Genomic DNA, 24,027 nt, shown 5'->3' with positions numbered 1-24,027 from the left:
CCCGCGGTAGATAACATAAATAGATGTAAACTGTTCACATTCTCGGCACCAGAGTCAGAGGAATCAGAAGTAGCCGTATTATTGTTCACTAAGCGCCTTCCTCGAGATATCGGACCCCTAGCACTACTTTTGCAGGAACGGGCAAAATGACCGATCTTGTGGCATTTATTACATTCTTTCCCTTCGGCCGGACATGCCTGAGAATGTGGGTAGTCGTTCCCACATCTATAACATGTTTTGTAGTTATCTTTTCGGCTACTGCTATTCCCTCTGCTCGACAAGTTCTTACCTCTGAGTGTTTCCAGTTTCTTTGTAAGTCGGTTAATTTCATCCTGTGGATTCATCGAACATCATCGGCTTGTTGATCTGCATCCTCCAAATGTTTTCCATAAATCAATAAGTCTGCTAAACTAATTGCTGTATTCTTAAATGCGTGTTTACGAATTTTGCTGTTATGAGTAGATAACACAATTTGTTGTTTAAGCTCTTTGTCCAAATTTGTTCCAAAGTCACATTTATTCGCCTGCTGTTTCAACCGTATGTAAAACTGATGAATGTTTTCGTCGGGTTGTTGTTTTAGTCTTCTAAATGCATACACTTCATAATCGATGTTTTTCTTAGGTGAAAAATATCCATCAAATATTGTAATGGCGTTTGCAAACGTTTCATCTGTACCTGGTACTAAAAGATTGTCGTATATGTCATACGCCTCTTCACCAATGTAATTAAGCAATAAGGCTAATTTCTGCTTGTCTTCTTCAACGTTCAGAGCGACGCACAAGTTTAAAAAACGTTTCTTATATTTTTCCCATCGAGTTGAGATTGTAGTAAAATCATCCGTATCAAACTTTGGAAAAGTTGGAAGGTTTAAAGTTGAAATAGCCATAGTTTGTAATACACACGAATTACACCAAGATTAATTTCTTCTGATAATGAAGTAAATTTCTGCTGTTGTTTAGGATCTTTCGTTAAAAATATAATTTCTCGTCGCCTACTAAGAAAATTTGAATATACAGCTGGGGGTCTTGGGGGGCGCTGTATGCCCCCGAAGCGGGGTCTGGGGCGGAGCCCTAGAAGCTTTCGCTAAAACGGGCTTTGCGAACCCTGAAATAGGCTTAAACGGGGACAAAAAACAACCTCGTATGCAGACGTTTTAGACCTTGATAACAGAAACGAAACATTCTCATAAACGCCGCAGCTCCGCATAAACACTTCATATAGAAAAAGAATGACAACTTATTTGAATATACAGCTGGGGGTCTTGGGAGGCGCTGTAAGCCCCCCAAGCGGGGTCTGGGGCGGAGCCCTAGAAGCTTTCGCTAAAACGGGCTTTGCGAACCCTGAAATAGGCTTAAACGGGGACAAAAAACAACCTCGTATGCAGACGTTTTAGACCTTGATAACAGAAACGAAACATTCTCATAAACGCCGCAGCTCCGCATAAACACTTCAAATAGAAAAAGAATGACAACTTAAATGTATTTCGTTAGCATAAATCATTTTTAGACTGTTTCGCCCAATGTCAGGGCTCGTCAGCATGCCTAGGACAAACGAAAAATAGATTGAAAATATAGTTCGTTAAGCCCGACATGGACAGTCATAATGCCGCTCCGGAAACTAGGTACTGTCGGCTGGAGTCAGGCCGAGCCCGGAATAAGGAAAATTTATTTATAGAAAGAAGTTATTGTTAAAGTGGAAGTAAAGAAATGGCTCTGTCAACTGCACGCACAGGAATTAATTATCATTGCAGCTAGCTGTTTTGTCACATCATCGTATGATGATTGTAAAATTTTCAGAGGGTTGAGTATTATCATTACAGCTTGCTGTTTTGTTACATCATCGTATGATGATTGTAAAATTTGCAGAGGGTTAAGTATTATCATTGCAGCTTGCTGTTTTGTCACATCATCGCAAAAACAAATGTACTGTATATAACTACTGTAAGAAGGTAAATGAAAAAAACTAAAAAGAAGGTAATTGGATTCATAACGTTATCAACACCTTCATCACCACCACGTAAAATTTAAGCATTCGAGAAAGCTTAGAAGGAAAAAGAAGACTTAGTTACTCCTTGACCCAGGTACTGTCAGCGGAGCCTACTGAGCCCGTGGACAATTTTGAATCAATCAGGTTTGTCATCACCAAAAATAGGGAGGGGGGGGGGAGAGGAGAGAGAGAAATATATTGAGTATGAAACTTATTACAGAAAGTAGTTTCTTAGGTATGGATTTGTACAAAAAATTATACTTTATTTTAAAATTTATTTATATTTATATATTTATTCAGAAAAGGAAGAAACAATATTATTTATTTTATTACTTGTTAATTTTAACTTTAGATATAAACAATATGAGTATATATTGAGGCTACATAGAAAAATAATTGATTTAAACATTTTACTTAAAATCCAATCTCCTGTTTTTAACAGCAAACTTATTGATGACTGATGAGGTGGATGGTACAAATTCTTTGTGTATATGTAACAAAGCTAAGCCATTCAACCTATCTGCCACCATTGTACTGCGATTGTAGTTCTTAAGCCTTCTCATTGCAAAGAAAGAGCGTTCAAATTCGCAGGATGTCACTGGTAATGTGGCAAGAATTCTTAAGGCTACAGTCAAATTGTCAATATGTAATGATGGAATTGCTTTAAGAGTGGCTGAAATATTATCAGGATAACTATCCTGCATCTCCCAGTACTTATGCCAGAGATCTAGCTCAGCATCAAGAGCTAAAAAGTTTGGCATGTCATCAGAATAAAAGCTACAAAAAGCTGTAAACTTGTCTTTCCATCCCAATAGACCATGTTTACTAACTAAAAACATCATCTTAGATGGAATAATTGACAAGCCCTGATAAGAAGTCACAGTAGATATGTCAAAACGTAACTTCAATTCAGAATTTAAATGGTCCAACATTGGAATAGTTGTTGTCCTTTTAAAATAATCCGAAATGTTTTCAGCAGGAATGTTAGATCTGTTTTTTTGACGTCCACAAGTTCTAGGTTTTGTAGGAGTAACACATACTTTTTGAGCTAGAGATACAGCTTTCTCATACCACATTTCACGGTAGGCATCAACTGCATTTCGTGTAGCCATGGCTGCACTTTTAAGAGCATCAATCATATGAAGTCCCTCAAAAATATCGTTGGATTTGCTCTGAAGCATTTGTGTTACTGGCAGTGTTATATCAAATACAGACCGAGTAATTACCATTGTAATAATAAAATCAAAACTTGTAATTAATTTATATAAGGACAAGGCTTTTGATGATGTGTCAATATTGCATTGCCTTTGAACAAACATCTCCTCAAGAGTGAAAACAAGAGGGACATAAAGTTCTTGGAATGTATCCATACCTTCAACACGTTCAATCCACCTTGTGCGACAAACATCCTTAAGCTTATTTTTTAAGGAATCAGGAGCATACAATTCAATATTTTTCACAAACATGTCTTCCCTTACTTGGGAAAAATTAAAAAAATAGGAAATCTCTTTTATGTTATCAAGCACATTCCTAATTGTTTGGACTGAACAAGAGGCACATATACAGAGGTTGAGGCGATGACTATGACAATGAGTATAAATAGCCTTCCTGTTGATTCTCAAAATATGAGCAGAAAGACCATTAATTCTACCAGCCACAGCACCAGCCCCATCATAACCCTGGCCTCTACAGTCTTGAACATTTAGAACTGGGTCATCACTTAGAGCTTTGAGCATAATGGAAGCAAGAGCACTTCCAGATAAACCTTCCTTACAGTGAAGAAATCGAATGAAATCTTCTTTAATGTCAAAATTGCTATCTACATAGCGTAAAACTAATGATAACTGCTCTTTATTGGATGTATCTGATGCTTCATCAGCTATAATCGTAAAAAACTTGTTTTTCTTAACTTCAGAAACAATATTTTCTGTGATTATATCTGCACAACAATTAATTATTTCATTCTGTGAAGTTTTAGAAATATAAGAAGAATTCTTATTACATTTTAGAAGATGATTTTCAAGGGTTGTGTCTCCACCACGTACTCTGTAATTTAAAAGATCAATAAAATTGCCAGTTGAACCAGTTGAAAAATTTCCAACTTCAGGATGATATTTACTATCATCCCTGTGGCCACGAAGAGGAATACAAACACGACCACATAAAATTATGGTGTCAACAATTGGTGTTAAGAACTTTCGATTATCAGCAACCTGTTTTTGTAGTTGGAATCTATGATTACACTGATTGGTTGAGTTTGTCCTAAAAAATTCTTTACAAATGCACTAAAAGTTAGGCTTAAATGTGTAAACCATTTTTTGATGTTTCATGTTGTTTAAAAAAGTTTTTGGCAGCTGGCCAATGTCGAAAAGGTTGAGAAAGCAATTTCTGTAACTTAGAAGTTTTGTTAGCAACCTTGTGACCAAAAAGGATACATGGCAAACAAAATGCTCCATCCAAAGTTGGTGAATATTTAAGCCATGAAAAGGTCTTTAGCCATTCATGCCGAAAGAAACGCCCACTTTTTTTAGGAAAAATAAAAGATTTATCGGGCACAAAAACATTGGTGATTAGGTTGTGTACACCTTTATCATCTAGACCTGAAACTTTAGAAAGGAAAGAGGCAACGTCATATTGATGTTCAAAATTTAAAACAGTAGCAAAGGAAATATCATTTAAAGCTTTGTCATTGTTATTAAAATCTTCAGCAGATGTGCTATTATTGTTACTATCTTTCTAATCTTCAGTTAGTTTATTGTTAAAGGAAGCTTTATTAGGAAAGAAATTAAACTGTTTATCTTTAATCACAGGTTTTACAAGAGATAATTTCCCTGTTGCCTGTGCATCCGGAAAAAACCTTGTTTGCCTTTTCACAGGAGGAGATAAAACTTTTGTGTCCGCAGCTGAACCTGACTTGCGTTTACGTATCTGCTTAAAAATAATTGGAACGAAATGATTAGGTGCAAAATTTTCTCTGGATGGAAGTAAGCCCTCATAGCAAAACAAAATGTGAATAGCAAAAGCAGAGCTTGGTTGTCTAGGCTCTATTAATTGGTTAAACAACATTTGAGCTTTTTTGCATCCATAATCTGGGTAATAAGAAAATATATTCCTGTTTGTGACAGATGACAGAGCAAGCATAGCAAGAAAGGAACAATATTTTCGATCTACTAAATTTAAAATGGCTACCTCCTTAACTAAGTCTTCTTGTTTTTTGTCTGTGTTAAATGCAGAATTGCAGACAGACATATTGAGAATATCTTCCATAGATTTAAAGAGACTTTCTGGAAGAGCAAGGATAGAAGAAAATAAAGGATGCTTACAGTAAAAGCTAGCATTCATCATTAGCTCCACTGACACACGAATTCGTAAGTCGTCAACCATCACATTTTTCCCAAACAAACACAACGCCATAGAACTGTACAGGCAATTTCCATTGACCTGAGACCTGTAATAAAAATAGGTATTGCTAGCTATTCTAAAACTTTAACTACACATTTTGCCAAACTGCTGCCTAATAAAGGTTTGTTTATGAAATTCAACTTGCTCAATATATAAATAAACTAAGAATGCATCAACAAAAGAAACTGAACAAGCAAGACATATTTGAGATGACCTTTGCACATTTTAAAACAACAAAGATTATTCATAATCTTTTTTAAGACAATATTCAGCTGCATAGTTAGTGGTCATAGTAACAAAAACGCATAGCTATTATAGAAACTAGTATAGAAAGTGTTGCGGAGAGGTTGCCAAGGCAAAGGCATTAAGCACGGCAAAGGCACGGCAAAGGCAGCCAAGGAAAGAGGAAGAGGAATCAGCAAGGCAGGGGTAGGCAAGGCATGGGGAGGCATAGGCAAGGGCATAGTAGGCAGGCACCAGAAAAGGCATGGGAAGGGTAGGCAAAGGCATTAAGCATGGCAAGAAAAGGGCACGGCAATGCACGGCAAAGCAGGCAAGGAAACAGGAAGAGGAATCAGCAAGGCAGGGGTAGGCAAGGCATGGGACGCACAGGCAAGGCCATAGAAGGCAGGCAACAGAAAAGGCATAGGAAGGGTAGGCAATGGCAAGGGGACGGCAAGGCACGGGCAGGCACGTTAATAGAAACTCTCTCCCCCTACAACTCAAAGATATACTCAATGTAAAGTATTACATTTATATAAGGTCAATATACAGTGAATCATCTTAGCAGAATTATGTGCCAATATAATACAACCTGGTTGTTGTAGGTGCAAGATAATTGTTTTTCATGCCCTGTCCAGGATTCGAACCTGGATCTCTCGTTTGCAAGAGTGTCATAGCCATTAGACCAACAGGGCGTAATAATGTTTATATCTTTTTACCTTGTATAACACGTATTGGTGAAAATATAGCAGCCATTGAATCCTGTGAAGAGGAGTTGCTGCCAAGCCAAGCAGTGTTTGACCAACTTGCAGATCTTAAGTGTGAAATAGGATGAATTTGTGAACTTGCTGAAATCCATACAGATCCAAATTCTAAAACTATCATTTTTTCATAAATCTGAGATTAAAAGTTAACTTGGTTCCAATGACAACAACATTAAAAAGTCAAGATATAGAAATAATCAGAGAAGTCCATGAAAAAGGCAATACTTTACCTGATTGTTGTAGGTGCAAGATAATTATGTTTTTCCTAGCCCTGTCCAGGATTTGAACCTGGATCTCTCATTTGCATGAGTGTCATAGCCATTAGACCAACAGGGCATGAATATATATATATATATATATATATATATATATATATATATATATATATATATATATATATATATATATATATATATATATATATATATATATATATATATATATATATATATATATATATATATATATATATATATATATATATATATATATATATATATATATATATATATATATTAGTACATGCAGTATATATGATAAATTATGTGAAGCACACATAACAGTAAGATGTCTCAGGTGTAATATATTTTTTAAATAATAACTTTTTTGCAAAAATACAGTTTATATGTTGTGCCCATCCTAGCGAATTTTTTCAAAATGTTTCTGGCAAAACTTAAAAAGTGAATTTCAATCCAGGGTGAGTGCTTAGTACAGGTAATTTGCACATCCATATAGGTTTAATACCATTTCAAACAAAAGATTAGCTTAAGATAGATAGATAGATGTGCATATTTTACATGGCTAGCCTCACAAATATCGAGGGATATACCCTGTCTATTATTTCCAGGAGGGGCCATGGCTTAGATGGAGAGTCCTAGAGTATTTAATGCTCATTTTGAGCGACGCAGACCCAATTAGGGCCCGTGCTCTACTAGACAACTCCCGGCAACATCCAACGGCCCACACAGTGTGCCATCTTCCCAATTTCCCTCACATGGCTTGGGTTAACCCGGGGCTATGGTAACATTCACTCGCCCATGTTGAATCGCCGTCAAGAGGAATCGAACCCCGGTCTCCCGCACAGAGTACGAGAGCTATAACCACTAATCTACGGCGCCATTAAACTTCTGTTAAATAGAAACACAGGTAACAGCTTGTTGTTAACACAGTGCTGAGTGATTTGTACAGGTATACTGTTTCGCACATACGTTTCGGCAAAATACCCATTTCTAAAAAACTATCCTAACTTCATTTCTTATCCTACGCAGCTAAAACAATTTTACATACTTTGTGGAAAATTGTAACATTTAAAAATAAAAATACAGTTTATAACCTGATTTTAACATCTCTAAGCAAAAAAACCCTGCAATATTTAATGGAAAAAGTTTCTGATAAAGATTAAAAATTAAACACGGCACTATGATTGAGTGTATTATCTCACTCACTGTGTAGTATATGTAGAGCTATAGCTAGCTATAGCCAGAAAATCTATTTCTTTGTAGCTAGCTAGTTTTATATACTAGCCATTATGATATTGTTTGATCTTTTTTATGCTATTAGCTAGCTAGCTCTTCAATTCAAGTAGCTCTAGCTAGCTATTTAAGTTCTATAATTATTCCAGCTCAGTCAGTAGTTTTATGCTAGCTAGCCTTAGGTGTGAGTGAGAATAAGAAAAGGTTCATTACATACCCTATATTCTCTATATTCTATATATATATACTCGTAAGTCGTCAACCATCACATTTTTCCCAAACAAACACAACGCCATAGAACTGTACAGGCAATTTCCATTGACCTGAGACCTGTAATAAAAATAGGTATTGCTAGCTATTCTAAAACTTTAACTACACATTTTGCCAAACTGCTGCCTAATAAAGGTTTGTTTATGAAATTCAACTTGCTCAATATATAAATAAACTAAGAATGCATCAACAAAAGAAACTGAACAAGCAAGACATATTTGAGATGACCTTTGCACATTTTAAAACAACAAAGATTATTCATAATCTTTTTTAAGACAATATTCAGCTGCATAGTTAGTGGTCATAGTAACAAAAACGCATAGCTATTATAGAAACAACAAAAGATAAACATAAACAACTCACTTCAACGTAATTGCGCAACCATCCTTCTTTGCTTTCACATAGGCAGGAAGGTAGTATTCTGCATGGCAATTTCTTTGGATAAAACCAAAAGTAAGTTGTTTTTGTAACACGTCAGTAGATGGCAAAACAGAATTACATTTAAACTTTTTATTTAATTCGGCGTAAATTTGAGGTAGCTCATCAAAATTTTAGTTTTCAAAAACTAACTCCACACGCTCTCTCAAGCTCTTGCAAGCCATGTTGAGAACGGAAAGAATCTTCCGCATGCCTTACTTATATTTATACCAACATGCTAGCAAATTTAGTAGATCGGAAATATTGGCCAGCTGCCAAAAACTTTTTTAAACAACATGAAACATCAAAAAATGGTTTACACATTCAAGCCTAACTTTTAGTGCATTTGTAAAGAATTTTTTAGGACAAACTCAACCAATCAGTGTAATCATAGATTCCAACTACAAAAAACAGGTTGCTGATAATCGAAAGTTCTTAACACCAATTGTTGACACCATAATTTTATGTGGTCGTGTTTGTATTCCTCTTCGTGGCCACAGGGATGATAGTAAATATCATCCTGAAGTTGGAAATTTTTCAACTGGTTCAACTGGCAATTTTATTGATCTTTTAAATTACAGAGTACGTGGTGGAGACACAACCCTTGAAAATCATCTTCTAAAATGTAATAAGAATTCTTCTTATATTTCTAAAACTTCACAGAATGAAATAATTAATTGTTGTGCAGATATAATCACAGAAAATATTGTTTCTGAAGTTAAGAAAAACAAGTTTTTTACGATTATAGCTGATGAAGCATCAGATACATCCAATAAAGAGCAGTTATCATTAGTTTTACGCTATGTAGATAGCAATTTTGACATTAAAGAAGATTTCATTCGATTTCTTCACTGTAAGGAAGGTTTATCTGGAAGTGCTCTTGCTTCCATTATGCTCAAAGCTCTAAGTGATGACCCAGTTCTAAATGTTCAAGACTGTAGAGGCCAGGGTTATGATGGGGCTGGTGCTGTGGCTGGTAGAATTAATGGTCTTTCTGCTCATATTTTGAGAATCAACAGGAAGGCTATTTATACTCATTGTCATAGTCATCGCCTCAACCTCTGTATATGTGCCTCTTGTTCAGTCCAAACAATTAGGAATGTGCTTGATAACATAAAAGAGATTTCCTATTTTTTTAATTTTTCCCAAGTAAGGGAAGACATGTTTGTGAAAAATATTGAATTGTATGCTCCTGATTCCTTAAAAAATAAGCTTAAGGATGTTTGTCGCACAAGGTGGATTGAACGTGTTGAAGGTATGGATACATTCCAAGAACTTTATGTCCCTCTTGTTTTCACTCTTGAGGAGATGTTTGTTCAAAGGCAATGCAATATTGACACATCATCAAAAGCCTTGTCCTTATATAAATTAATTACAAGTTTTGATTTTATTATTACAATGGTAATTACTCGGTCTGTATTTGATATAACACTGCCAGTAACACAAATGCTTCAGAGCAAATCCAACGATATTTTTGAGGGACTTCATATGATTGATGCTCTTAAAAGTGCAGCCATGGCTACACGAAATGCAGTTGATGCCTACCGTGAAATGTGGTATGAGAAAGCTGTATCTCTAGCTCAAAAAGTATGTGTTACTCCTACAAAACCTAGAACTTGTGGACGTCAAAAAAACAGATCTAACATTCCTGCTGAAAACATTTCGGATTATTTTAAAAGGACAACAACTATTCCAATGTTGGACCATTTAAATTCTGAATTGAAGTTACGTTTTGACATATCTACTGTGACTTCTTATCAGGGCTTGTCAATTATTCCATCTAAGATGATGTTTTTAGTTAGTAAACATGGTCTATTGGGATGGAAAGACAAGTTTACAGCTTTTTGTAGCTTTTATTCTGATGACATGCCAAACTTTTTAGCTCTTGATGCTGAGCTAGATCTCTGGCATAAGTACTGGGAGATGCAGGATAGTTATCCTGATAATATTTCAGCCACTCTTAAAGCAATTCCATCATTACATATTGACAATTTGACTGTAGCCTTAAGAATTCTTGCCACATTACCAGTGACATCCTGCGAATTTGAACGCTCTTTCTTTGCAATGAGAAGGCTTAAGAACTACAATCGCAGTACAATGGTGGCAGATAGGTTGAATGGCTTAGCTTTGTTACATATACACAAAGAATTTGTACCATCCACCTCATCAGTCATCAATAAGTTTGCTGTTAAAAACAGGAGATTGGATTTTAAGTAAAATGTTTAAATCAATTATTTTTCTATGTAGCCTCAATATATACTCATATTGTTTATATCTAAAGTTAAAATTAACAAGTAATAAAATAAATAATATTGTTTCTTCCTTTTCTGAATAAATATATAAATATAAATAAATTTTAAAATAAAGTATAATTTTTTGTACAAATCCATACCTAAGAAACTACTTTCTGTAATAAGTTTCATACTCAATATATTTCTCCCTCTCCTCTCCCCCCCCCCCTCCCTATTTTTGGTGATGACAAAGCTGATTGATTCAAAATTGTCCCCGGGCTCAGTAGGCTCCGCTGACAGTACCTGGGTCAAGGAGTTACTAAGTCTTCTTTTTCCTTCTAAGCTTTCTCGAATGCTTAAATTTTACGTGGTGGTGATGAAGGTGATGATAACGTTATGAATCCAATTACCTTCTTTTTAGTTTTTTTCATTTACCTTCTTACAGTAGTTATATACAGTACATTTGTTTTTGCGATGATGTGACAAAACAGCAAGCTGCAATGATAATACTTAACCCTCTGCAAATTTTACAATCATCATACGATGATGTAACAAAACAGCAAGCTGTAATGATAATACTCAACCCTCTGAAAATTTTACAATCATCATACGATGATGTGACAAAACAGCTAGCTGCAATGATAATTAATTCCTGTGCGTGCAGTTGACAGAGCCATTTCTTTACTTCCACTTTAACAATAACTTCTTTCTATAAATAAATTTTCCTTATTCCGGGCTCGGCCTGACTCCAGCCGACAGTACCTAGTTTCCGGAGCGGCATTATGACTGTCCATGTCGGGCTTAACGAACTATATTTTCAATCTATTTTTCGTTTGTCCTAGGCATGCTGACGAGCCCTGACATTGGGCGAAACAGTCTAAAAATGATTTATGCTAACGAAATACATTTAAGTTGTCATTCTTTTTCTATTTGAAGTGTTTATGCGGAGCTGCGGCGTTTATGAGAATGTTTCGTTTCTGTTATCAAGGTCTAAAACGTCTGCATACGAGGTTGTTTTTTGTCCCCGTTTAAGCCTATTTCAGGGTTCGCAAAGCCCGTTTTAGCGAAAGCTTCTAGGGCTCCGCCCCAGACCCCGCTTGGGGGGCTTACAGCGCCTCCCAAGACCCCCAGCTGTATATTCAAATAAGTTGTCATTATATATATATATATATATATATATATATATATATATATATATATATATATATATATATATATATATATATATATATATATATATATATATATATATATATATATATATATATATATATATATATATATATATATATATATATATATATATATATATATATATATATATATATATATATATATATATATATATATATATATATATATATATATATATATATATATATATATATATATGTATATATAAATATATTCTCTATATTTTTAGTTTTGTAGCATCCTACTGAAATTACCTATCAAAGCTTTGGAGATAAACGAATGGAAAATTTATTCAACACAATTGTTGAGCCCAGGAGAGGTGTTGCTGGTGTACCTGTGAAGGTATTATGGTTTAAAAAAGGAGGGCGCAATGTATTGATGGGAACCAAGTCAAAGGTTTTTGATTGACCAAATCATTTTTGTCCAGTGATGGAGATAGGAACCTGTAAAATTCCAAGAAGTAATGTGATAACAATACTAAAAAAAGGCAATACAATTTCAACACCACGTGTACTGAACAAACTTCCTGGTTCGAAAATCAATGCATACTTCAAGCAAGTTAGAGACATGGGTAAGCATAATCTTTTATCCACATTATTTTCAGACTTTTTTTTTATTATCTGAGTTTGTGTAAAAAGTCATTTTTAATGTATCAATCGTTTTGTATTGTCAAAATCTTCATAGAGATCTGTGATACCCTCAATTCTTCTGATGACATATCAATGCAATCTCCACCAAGTCAATTATTATCTTCAAACTCTGCAATTTCATCTAAATCCACAGAGACAGATCTTAAGGAAAGTAAAGACATGGGTTGGTCTGGTTACGTTCAACATATTTTTTAAATACAGACCTGATTTTTTTTTATTGCTCATGATTGTTTTTACTAGGTTCCTACTGGGTTTTCTATAAATATGTATTTCTATACCACATCTTTTTTTTATAGTGACCTTTAATGCTATAACTTCTTCTGTATCGATGCAGTCATCACCATGTCGATCAATATCTTCAGAAATGGCTATTACATATACACCAACAGCCTTAGAAATGGATACAGAAGTACCTGTGGTACTCATAGATAGAGATATAACACAAAATAACTTCGAGAAAGACATCAAAACAAACAGAAAGTTTAAGTATGCTTGGTTTGAAAGCTTTCCTTGGCTAGTTTATTCTGACCTTCTTAAAGGGCATTTTGTAATTGAACAAATGATCGAAGAGATAAGGTTCGTTTAAACATGGTTTATATGTTTTTATATATTTTAGCTGTATACTTTTTATATATTTTGTTTTGCTGGAAAAGGCCTGAACAGAGCTCAACCCGGTGAGAAATTTAGTTACTATTACTACATACGCCCGTTAGGCGTACTTTAACGCCCATTCTGAGCGGTAATCTCGAAAAAAATTTTTTGCTTAGTTTTATAAAAATCCTGGATCCGACCCTGATAGTTTCTGTAATGTTTAATTAGGAGAACTGTATGTGATTTTTATTAATTGTCACAAATGTTTGCAGAAAGACAATTGAACTTAGAGTATTGACCAAATGTATTACAAACTGGTTTTTGACATTTTTACTTGTGTTGTTAACCGTTTATGTTATACATTTTGGGTAAACATTTGTGAGAGTAGATGGTATCCAATACATTTAGTTGATTTTACTTTTACAGGTTGTATGTTTCAAAATTTTCAGGTAAAAATATTTACTGAAAGAATTGATTTCTGCTTTACTAAAATTTCTGACTGAAACCTGTTTTTCCAATTTTATGTTAAAATTTTGTTAACCTTATACAACATACCGAAAGAAATAACTGTTGTAAAATAGACCTTTTTACTGATAGTACTACCATTTTTAAATTTTATTACTTCGCAATGCAGGATGGGAAAATAAGGCTTTCTAAATCAAAACTAACTTTGAGCAAAGGTAGCCACTTTTAATGTTTTCTGTTCCAATCATTTTGAATATGAAAACTCAACAGATGCAAGCCCTTTACTCACATTGTGTTTTAAAGGTTACAATGATAACTCAGAAAATAGAAAATGACTTTTGTGCCACATTTGATCTAATTTCTCCTAAGAATACCTCTTTGTTCATGTGATATAGAGAATAAAAGAATTTCCGTAAACATCGCTTTAAATGACACACGGAAAGAACATATTTGACAGAGAGACAACGTGCATCAACTACTTCAAGGCGTAATCTTCAAAAATTATAAGCCATTGCGTCACCAATACGTTGTTTTTCAATAAGGCAAAATACTCTGGTAAGGAGGTTGGTTGACAAACGGGAAAGGGCAATAATACCCTACAGCTCTCATGTTGCCTTACCATAGAACATACTTGGCCAACACACGTCACAAGATAATAAAAAATGACAACTTTATGTGCATATTTGGTCAGGTGGTTAGTTGTTAACGTAAATAAAAAATACGATATATTTATTGCTGCAACGCGCATTTTTATGTTAACACACACTCTTTTCCCCTCATTTACAACTGAACAGTGTTAATAAACTTTGAGCAGATCTAAATGAGGTTTTGGTCATGAACGAAGCTAGAGTGTAGTTTGTACATACCTTTGTAATGCTTTCTTACTCTTTACAAACTATTTTCTTGTTAGTAATATAACGTTTCCTTCTTTCACTTAATGAAAATTAAATTAAATGCATTCCATTATTTTATTAATTAAGTCTTTAAATTCATATATTGTTGTGCATTTGCATATAATATCAAGGTGGAAACCCCCTGACAAAAATTTAACTATTGAAAAAGTTTTGTAAGTTTTATTACAAGCATCAAATACGAGGTGATAACAAATAGTTCTTTTACTAATATCCATGGATATTTATTAAGTTGCTTGCTGTTAGTCTGTGCGTCAAAGATGGTAACTACGAGTGACGACGGGTAAATTCCCGTGAATTTTTCGGGCAGGTAAATTCCCATTTAGGATAATTACTTTCACTGACCTCATCAGCACGAAGCAACTAAAATACTCAACATAAGCTGAAAAGAAAAGAAAAAAAGATGAACGGCGCCAATGTTTGGACTGTATTACTCATCTTTTGTATAACATTTATTGGTAAGTAAAAAATTTATGTACAAACTTCCAGGGAAAAGATTGAAAGTGACAGTTAGGTAATAATTTCTGACTTTATTTGTAATTCTTCGCAATAGCAAGCAAATGGCTTGTTAAAAAACAACGCCACAAAAAATTTCCTAAAGAAGAACTAAGATTGATACAAAGTTGTTTCTAAACTGTTATCATAGTGTGATTAATAACTGCTTATATTTTTTTTATTATCATTTGTTTTTGAGTTTTTGAGTTCAGTGTTCAAGGTTTCAAAGATTGAAGGGTTGCCGCCGTTACAATGTACATGAGGATATTCTGTAAACTACAAAAACACATATTGAGAACAAAGTAGAAACAAAACATAAAAAAGGTTTGCGCATGCATAATTTTCACAGCTACGATTTTACGCATGGTGAAAGTAACCCTTTTTTTTAGCTGTCCAAATAGTTGAATTATGTACTCAGTGTTTTATTTATACCATTTTTTACAATTTCCTGAAAATATAGGCCTTAATACAGAATAAAATGATTTTAACTTAACACTAAAATTGCTGAGTCAAGAGAAATTTCTATTTAAAAATGCATCATTAACAAGAAAAAATTGGCTTCTACGAGCTCCAACCTTTTACAATCCCGTTATTTTTCATCAGCTTCTGTTTTTAAATGAACCTTGGGTTAAACCTGTTAAAACGGTGTGCGGATTTTTTTTGTTCATTTTTTTTTAACAATAGCCTTTTGATTTCTTCAAAAGATTCTTCGTTAGCATCCCCTGCTGCATCAAACGCTGTTAAAAAAGAATATTTCGAATAAAAAGATTTCCGCACACCGTATCATGGCTGCATGACTCACCAAGCATGTCTGAAAATTTTAAAGTAAAACGAAAATGTTATCGAAAGTTAAAGCTCGTGCAGTGTAGCATAATGAAGATCGTCTTAAATTTCTGCATAATGCGCCATTTTTGTTCTTAGTAACGTTTTTCTTCAATAGTTACGTCATTTCTTTCTGTAAAATTTCGAAAGCACGTAGACTTAAGCCACTAGGCCGTGGGCTATGTTCAATAAAAAGCTCTCTAAAATAATTTTCGTTGCCCATATTTGGTGACCAATATTTTTTTGGTTAAATTTGCGTTTTGGGTTGTACTGATTTATATTATCGATGTTACCAATCTCGATACCCCGCAGTTTTCGTGTAATTAAGGGTTTAAAAATGTGTTATCGTGTGATATAGTGCATTATCGATTTTACGCGTTTCTAACTAATTATAACATTACAACAAAGCCAAAACTTTTCTTTTTTAAAAAGTACATACAACTAACTTACTTAATGCAAAAATATTTTCAAAAACTGCATTTAACATGCGATTATTCCTTTATCGTGTGATATCGTTATGTATCGATACTCGATAACATGAAAAAGCAACATTTTGGCTGTAAATGGACAAAGTTTTGTCGCCATTAGTTATTATATTCTTGCCTAAGCCTTATATGATTGTTAGAAATTATAATATTAAGAATGTTAAGTCTCAGAAGATCATAGCGAAGATCTTAATGCTACCCGATAAAATAAAATAAAATGAAAACGCTGCTTTCCACGAGTGAAAAGGTACAATCTTGTACTATTGATTGTTGAAGATACTTTCTGAAAACCGTATAAACTGCAAACAAAGACAGCAGCTTTATTATAGATCTCTTCCGTAGCAACTGCTCCATCTCCGAGGGTTGAAAAAAAATCTATGTAAAGTGGCTTGGTTTTCATTGCGTCAAAGCATTTCTTTTTTCCTTTTCTATGAAAGGAGCTAACTGAATCGCAACCTGTGAAGGCGTGAAGTCCGACGAGAGCATCAGTAACTTCACCAAGGGAGTTCGCGATGTTTGCACATGGAGAATTCGATTTTGTTCGCTAACGCCAGTTTCCACATAAAAACGATGATTAAAATCTTTAGCTGATGCAACAGCCACAATAACGACATCTGTATCAGGAGTGCGTATTAGTACATTTGACTGCAATGCAAAGATAGCATGTAATATCAACCTAGTATCCGCTTCTTCATGATTACACTCAAGCTGAGGAACCAATGAAGTAGAACAATTTCATCCGCACTAGGAGATAGGATATAACATTTATCATCTGATGTGACGTATATGGTCTTACATTGAAATTCCTCTGAAGTATAAAGCTGCCATGCTGATGCCAAGAAATTTAAGAGAGACTTTTTGTTTTTTCCAACGGATAAAAACTTCTTCCATTGAATTGGGGTCTTTTGAGCTCTCCCAATGATGGCCACAACCTGTTGTCTTCCGTCAGCTCCTCGTGATCTTTCAGCATTTGTGATACTTATGTCAGGGTACCTATTTCCAATAAAGTGAACATACTTGGCGCTGTATTTCCTACCACTGGCGATTAAAATCCTGAAAATTTGAGACGCGAGTAATCTGAATGTCGACTCTTTGCTGCTTTAAGAGCTTGTATGATCGCCATAGAATCTAAAATTATAGTATCAGCATGAAAGTTTATCATTTCTTGAACATGATAGTTTAGTAGCCGACGTTCCGGGAGATCCTTCTCCCATCATCGGGCAAAGTAAAATGATGTTGAGCATGTACTTATATAATTGCAGAGGATCGAAATTCATAAAAATTAACCAATCAGAAACGAGCTGATAATTACAGTTAATTACGGTAATTAACATTTTCGGACCTAGATGTAGGTAAATACTTCTTCTGTAGGACTGGTAACCAAATCTCAGGAAGTTGATACGAGATGCTGTTATGTGTTTGTTACGTGCTACACTGTTGATGGTTTCTTTAATCTTCCTGGGCGTTGTTCAGGATTCTCTGTCAGTGATTTTCTTCTCATCCCAATTAAACTGATGACTTCTGCTCCAGCTGTGGTCCTCAATTTCGTTTTACTTCACATCTCCGCTTCTCACTGCGCGCATATGTTCTTGCACTCGTTGCTTAAACTTTTTTTTTGTTTCGTCTATGTACACTGCGTCACAATCTTTACACGCGATTTCGTAAACAACATTGCATTGTTCTTCCAGGTTTATTTTGTCTTTTGGTTTAGACAAAGTGCTTTTTAGGGTGTCTTTAGAGTTAAGAATGCATTTGATCTTGTGTTGCCTTAAAATTCGACGAAGGATCTCGCTAGTACTTGATACAAAGGGTAGGAATGTTGATGCGATGAAATCCTCTGATGTTTCCTTGTTGTCTCCGTTGCATCTTCTCTTCATTTTATTTCTTACTTGCGTGATGACTTTATGACTGTGTCTATTTGCGATTAATGCATTTCTTACACGTCGAATTTCTTCTTTCCTCTCCTGTTTGTCACTGACTACGCTGTTGGCACGATTCAGTAATGAAGATATGACACTTTCTTTGCAAGATTTCTGATGGTTTGATTCGAAGTTAAGGTACTGGTCAGTGTGTGTTGGTTTGCGATACACTGAAACTGAAATGGAACCATTCTTGCGTTTGACCAAAGTGTCCAGGAAAACGATACTTCCATCGTGTTCAAGCTCAACAGTGAACTTGATTTGTCGATGTAGGCCGTTGACGTGTTCATGGAACTCTTCTAGATGAGATCTTTTGATTATGGCGAATACGTCGTCAACAAATCTTTATCAAACCTTTGGACGTCTGTCTGATGTGACTAATGCTGTTGTCTCGTGTGCTTGCATGTATATTTCTGCGACTACTGATGATGCAGGGCATGGCAACTCCGTCTGTTTGAGTGTAGTAGTTCTTGTTAAACAGATACCATGTTTTGGTTAGAACAAGTTCGACTAAACGCAGAAAATCTGGTACTGAAATCTTAGTCTTTTCACCGAATGCAGCATCGTTTTCGGTAAGGTCTTTAATGATGTTTAGGGTGTCTTTTATGGGAACATTTTTGTAGAGTGATGTGACATCAAATGATACCATGCATTCGTCGTCTGCTATCTTTATTCCTCTGATGTCTTCCGAAAATTCTTTTGGGTTTTTGCTGTGGTCACTTGCTGTAAATTTGCTGAGGATAGAAAATGTTTTTAGCTTACTTTGCTTGATGGTGGAAAATAAAATAATAGAAAATAAATCTGGCTGTTCTGATATAACATTCTCTTTGACGAAAGTTTGAAATTTCAACTCCCCTACTTTTTTGGCTGTTAAAAGGTCATTAGCAACTGCTTCACTAGCAACAGCTCCACTGTTAATTAAACCAGCACTAAACCACTCGAATGGATCTCGCATCATTTCAATAGTAGTTTCGATACTCTCCAGTACTTGATAATGCCTTTTAATGCTGGACGCATCGAGGTTTTTTCGGCTCCTATAAGGTATGATTATTACTATAATCCTAACTCAAGTAACTAACGGAAACTTATATGAAGATGTTAATACATTTCCGGGCTCATTGTTCCGGCCATTTCTTCATATTTCCGGGAAATTGAAGATCGTTCTGGTTGAGACAGCAACCATCTGTGAACATAATCTTTTTGCAAAGTAAATCCAATAATGCCACCTTTAACTTTACAATCACGATTGGCCATCTGTTCGATCGTTATATCACATGGGACACTTGAAGAACCATGTCTGCTTTGCCTTTGAACGGTCCAATTTTAAATGATATCACTGGTAGATCCTGATAAAGAGAATGGAAAACCTTATTATTTATGAAGCAAGATAGCGAAGTACCTACCTGGATGCGATTCTTCTAATGTATTCATTTCGTACCAATACGCTGTCAAATATCTGGAGTAATTTACACGGTCGTAGGCGAAGAACCATGGTAGCATTGATCTTATTGAAGCAAGATGCAAATTCCAGTCACTTGCACGTGTTGCTCTAGTGAAAGCAAGTAGTATCTGCACCATGTCGATGTAACTGCTCCAATAGTCAAATGTGGAATTGGTTTCTCTACACTGTTGAATGACAGTTCTGTATTTTTCCTCGATCACCTTGAAAGTGAATGGATGTGCCATATTGAAAAAATCCGCTGTTTGGATAGAGTACTCCATATTTCGAAATATTGAATTAATGGCCTCTTTCTCATCCTCGCCAAGTGAAAGAAGGAAGGCGTTATAACATCGCTTTTCGAGAACCTCCTATAAAAGTTTATGAATCATAACACATCGATTATAATGTTTTCCTGATAGCATTCCATTTATCGATCCAGGTCCAATGACATCGGATTCAATCAGTCTTTTGTTTTTTAGACTGCATAATTCTATGGAGAAATCGATTTACAGAAAAATACATATAAAGTATAGCTATACACAATTAAACTAACTCTGCAGCTGAAATCTTTAACATCACATACCTTAGAAATTTTAAAAATTTTGTTGCAATCGCATGCAAGGATGTTTCCGTGTCGCATGAGTTCCAGCACATGAAACAAAATTTATGAAAATGAAACCAAAACATGTGTGACAGTGATTAAAGATGGCCGTTGCAATTGATCGAAGTATAATAATCGCTTCTATTGCACTTCTTCTTGATGAAGAAGAAACAAAGAAAAAACAATCCAAACGATCTATTTGGACAAGGCCATGGTTACAACGATTTGTTTTTCGTATAAAATTTAATAATTTCATTTTTTCTTCTTCCGAAAGTTTTTACTTTACTTGATCTTCCGCCATTTTAAACGAATTTGATTGGTTAAAACAAAAAATGTTGCAAAAATTCCCCTCCAAGTGCGGGGACAAATTTCTCAATCCTCATTTGCAGCATGAAATTTTGTTGCAGCAACAATAAAAAATTCAAATTGATTTGAATTTTTTATTGTTGCAGCAACAAAAAATTTGAGCGAAAAATGTTGCAGAATGAGTATATTGGGGACACAGTGAAACATTTTTATGCGATTGCAACAAAATTATATTCGGCAGAACTAATTAATTATTCATGAATTTTATTTTAACCCTATTATACCTGAGCTTTTTTCCCCTTGTAACACTGGAGGGGGGGGGGGGGGGGCACAAAGTGCCTGCGGGCCATAAACTTGGTTCAATTGGAGAATGTCTCAGTACAAACTCAATCCAGGTAAAAAAAGTAATTTGATGACGTCATAAGGATTACAAATGACGTCACACATGTGAAATATGGTCATTTTTCCAATTTTTCAGTACGTTTTAATTTTTCGCGTGTTACTAATGATATGGCCTTAATTCTTCGTAGATTTGTGGAATGAATACCAAAATATGTGTTTCACATGAAAAAAGTAATTTTAATGACGTCATTGGGATAAAAATGACGTCATTTCGGCAAAAAAATCTTATTTTAACGATAAAGATAAAAAGATCCCTTCTACCAGAAATATTGATGCTCCTCATGTCATTATACTTGGCATATATGTAAAACAGGACATTTAAAGATAATGGAGAAAAGGAAAACAATATAATGACGTCATTGGGATCCCAAATGACGTCAATTTGCTGGATCTATATTCCTTCAAATCTGGTCTGCTTTTTGTCCCTAGTAACCATATTTTACCTTAGCAACACCTTGGTTATCACTTAGTAACCAATATACAAGTAATAAATAATTATTTACCCAATACAACATCTTATAACATTCTTACATGAATGTCAACGGTTTTCAAAATTCCAAAAAATTTACCATCGCCCAAAAAAAGCAATACCCCCGGCAAAGTACAAAATTTTTCCCAAAATTTTTTTTTTCATCAGAAGCAAAAATAAAAGAAAGGAAAAGGTCACAAAATTTTAGCATTTATTCACATGTGTATCTAAAGTTATGCCTAGTGAAAAAGGCGACGGGCAGTTTGTGCCCTCTCCAGGCATAATAGGGCTAAAGATGAATTGTTGAGGCTGAATATTTTTGGTTAATGATAATAGTATTATAGCTATAAAATTGTGACAAGTGTGTTATAACAGAAAAAATATGCATATATAGTGTAAAAATACCCTTTCGTAGCTAATTATGTAACGAAAAAATTTCCGATTTTTAAAAGGGTTACTGCCACCTTAACTTGTAAACAATTGTTTGCATAGTGGCACAAGATAATGTATTGTGGCGTACAAAACGTTGTGACTTCGATTGTATTTTATAAAATCATATTCTTATAATAATTCTTTATATTACTTTCAAAGGTCCACAATTTAAGAGATTTTTCAGCAATGGGCACGGAAATTTGTTGCGTTGTTGCCCTAGGACGTCATATATAAACAAAATATGTACGAACCGAGTTGGCTTTTGTGCGATAATGGCTTTAGTGAAAATTAAGTAAAATTAGTGAAAATAATGCTTTGTGGGACAAAATTTAGATATAAGAAACTCAATAATATACAAATTTTTATCTCACTGTTGCTTTTGTGATATGTAAGATTAAATTTAAAGTCATTCCACTTGTTTATCAAGCGCACATCATGTTGAATTCGAACAAATTTGAATAAATTCGAATAAATTCGAAAACGCTGCATTGTTATCTTCTTTGATTTTATGTGTGATTTTCTTAACTATAAGTTTGAGTCTGTCCTTTTAATATTATGGATTGAAATATTTCGGTAGATATACAACATACTAAATGATTCAAGTTTTTATATTTCTCTTTACGTGTTTTTTCAATTATTAATTTCTTTTATTTTGAGTATAATTTTGGAAGGTTTGCCGTTTGCAATAGACTAAACAGCTGATTTTGTATGACTTTAAAAAATGTTGGATTTTTTTTAATGTTTGGTATCCTTTTTTCCCCTGGTGTATTTCTGGAATGGCAAAGCAAGTATATAGTTTTTGCGTACTTCGCTTTTTACGACAAAGAGCCCGGGGTCGAGGTTGAAATGTGAGTTTTGAAAATTCAAATTACTGAGTTCTATGTTTTTATTTGGTACCCCTCAAAAGGACTCAATAAGAGATTCAGTGGATTCTTCCACGGGAATTCGGCTAGTCTATATAATAATACGCTTATATGAGTAACCATGTGAGACCACGACACGCAAAGTACGGGTCACTTTTTTATGACGTGGTGTTACGCTAAGATTTACCAAGTTAAAAAAAACGCAAAACAGGGGGTTTTATGTAAACATTTAATTCTCTTTTCTTATTACTCTTTTTATTAATTTATTAAAACTAATTTTTATTTTATTTTAAATGTTTTTACTTGTGTGTTTCTAGTTTTAAAAGCCCCGTTGGTCGTTATAGATAGAATAATTTATTTTACTCCCGGCTTACCATATGCGCGCCGTATCTAACGAAAACAAGTTGTTTATCAACTGAAAAAAGAGAACCGAAGCGAAGAAATAGTCTCTTTTCAAATTAATCCTGGATAAAGTTATTTCAAACATTGTTTACTCATCACAAGGTTAGGTTAAAGCTTATTTGTTTCTTCTATTTTTTTTTCAATTTTGTGTTCTGGGACCGAGGTTGCTTTATTTTTTAAAAAAACTATCGAATTCAAATGATAATTTAAATCTAAAATGTAAAAAACAAAACTGTTGTTGTAGAACGACTGTTCTTGTCGAGCGAGGATAAAATAAGTGTGTGTTGCTGTCAGAAATATTTATTATAAAAAAGAAAAATTTACGATGATATAACGTTAAAAAGAGAACTGACTGGAAATATATCAGACAATTGTAACTAGCTATACGGTATCAATCTGTTTTCTTTGTGATGAAGCGAAGTTTAGTAATCGAAGTAAAAAACTTTTATCCTGGAGAACGCTAGCTAGCAGCCTACTGAGAAAGATATTTACATTTAAAGAATTTTAGATTTAATTATGCTGCATGAATTATGATGTCATATTTCAGTAATAGCAAATTTGGACATTTTCTTTCATCAGTAATTTTGGACCTGTTAAGGGGTGTGCATTCAAACTTTATCAATGCATATGGATATTATAAAGGTTAGTTGATTAACATAATTTTTGCCAAAATGACACTCGCTTGCTCGTCCCAGGCCTCTTATTTGTTGCTGATGACTCAATATATAACTCGATTGTTTGTTCTAAATATAAAAAGAATTTAAAATAGCCATAGCAACATATAGCGAGCTTTATTTTATTAAGGCATTATATAT

General features: G+C 34.3%; 4 protein-coding genes across 12 annotated transcripts in view; 2 read left to right on the top strand and 2 right to left on the bottom strand.

Moving 5' to 3' along the window:
• Window positions 1-1,083: 1,083 nt before the first annotated feature.
• Window positions 1,084-4,619, bottom strand: LOC130657886 (52 kDa repressor of the inhibitor of the protein kinase-like). The gene is made up of 5 exons (XM_057460876.1): window positions 4,587-4,619; window positions 2,401-4,271; window positions 1,730-1,962; window positions 1,340-1,447; window positions 1,084-1,211 (listed from the first exon to the last, which is right to left on the bottom strand). Exons 1-5 carry the CDS (start codon window positions 4,617-4,619, stop codon window positions 1,084-1,086), a joined length of 2,373 nt encoding a protein of 790 aa, XP_057316859.1.
• LOC130657994 (uncharacterized) lies at window positions 3,703-8,667 on the bottom strand. The gene is made up of 2 exons (XM_057461016.1): window positions 8,480-8,667; window positions 3,703-5,434 (listed from the first exon to the last, which is right to left on the bottom strand). The coding sequence occupies exon 2, from the start codon at window positions 5,398-5,400 to the stop codon at window positions 4,723-4,725; it is 678 nt and encodes a 225-aa protein (XP_057316999.1). The 5' UTR covers window positions 5,401-5,434; window positions 8,480-8,667; the 3' UTR covers window positions 3,703-4,722.
• Window positions 8,134-24,027, top strand: part of LOC130657992 (uncharacterized) — a 27,039-nt gene continuing 11,145 nt past the window's right edge. For 2 of the 9 annotated variants that reach the window (XM_057461015.1, XM_057461009.1), the window contains exon 1: window positions 14,717-15,033. Coding sequence is in view for 3 of the 9 variants with exons in the window: in XM_057461009.1 (XP_057316992.1) it covers window positions 14,979-15,033 (55 nt within the window). In the remaining 6 variants the exon portion in view is untranslated. Of the gene's footprint in view, window positions 8,570-12,187; window positions 13,185-14,716; window positions 15,034-15,066; window positions 15,395-21,084; window positions 23,855-24,027 lie in introns of those variants that run through there. The other 7 variants (XM_057461011.1, XM_057461012.1, XM_057461010.1 and 4 more) reach the window with 7 other exon arrangements.
• Window positions 8,717-12,366, top strand: LOC130657885 (52 kDa repressor of the inhibitor of the protein kinase-like). Its single transcript, XM_057460875.1, has 5 exons — window positions 8,717-8,783; window positions 8,898-10,746; window positions 11,186-11,418; window positions 11,701-11,774; window positions 12,196-12,366. The coding sequence occupies exons 1-5, from the start codon at window positions 8,717-8,719 to the stop codon at window positions 12,364-12,366; spliced, it is 2,394 nt and encodes a 797-aa protein (XP_057316858.1).

The sequence above is a fragment of the Hydractinia symbiolongicarpus genome, chromosome 9, assembly GCF_029227915.1.
Source record: "Hydractinia symbiolongicarpus strain clone_291-10 chromosome 9, HSymV2.1, whole genome shotgun sequence".
Taxonomy (NCBI): Eukaryota; Metazoa; Cnidaria; class Hydrozoa; order Anthoathecata; family Hydractiniidae; genus Hydractinia; species Hydractinia symbiolongicarpus.
This window is presented reverse-complemented; position numbering and strand designations above follow the sequence as displayed.

Bases quoted from the DNA above. Each gene is read 5' to 3' on its own strand.
- LOC130657886 (XM_057460876.1), bottom strand. From the start codon at position 4,619: ATGACGTTGCCTCTTTCCTTTCTAAAGTTTCAG. The intron at 4,272-4,586 runs GTCTAGATGATA...CCTAACTTTTAG, and splicing joins TTTCCTTTCTAAAGTTTCAG to TGCATTTGTAAAGAATTTTT. The intron at 1,448-1,729 runs GTGCGTGCAGTT...TTCTATTTGAAG, and splicing joins TGCAATGATAATTAATTCCT to TGTTTATGCGGAGCTGCGGC.
- LOC130657994 (XM_057461016.1), bottom strand. From the start codon at position 5,400: ATGGCGTTGTGTTTGTTTGGGAAAAATGTGATGGTTGACGACTTACGA.
- LOC130657885 (XM_057460875.1), top strand. From the start codon at position 8,717: ATGTTGAGAACGGAAAGAATCTTCCGCATGCCTTACTTATATTTATAC. The intron at 11,419-11,700 runs GTGCGTGCAGTT...TTCTATTTGAAG, and splicing joins TGCAATGATAATTAATTCCT to TGTTTATGCGGAGCTGCGGC. The intron at 11,775-12,195 runs GTTGTTTTTTGT...TTAGTTTTGTAG, and splicing joins CTAAAACGTCTGCATACGAG to CATCCTACTGAAATTACCTA.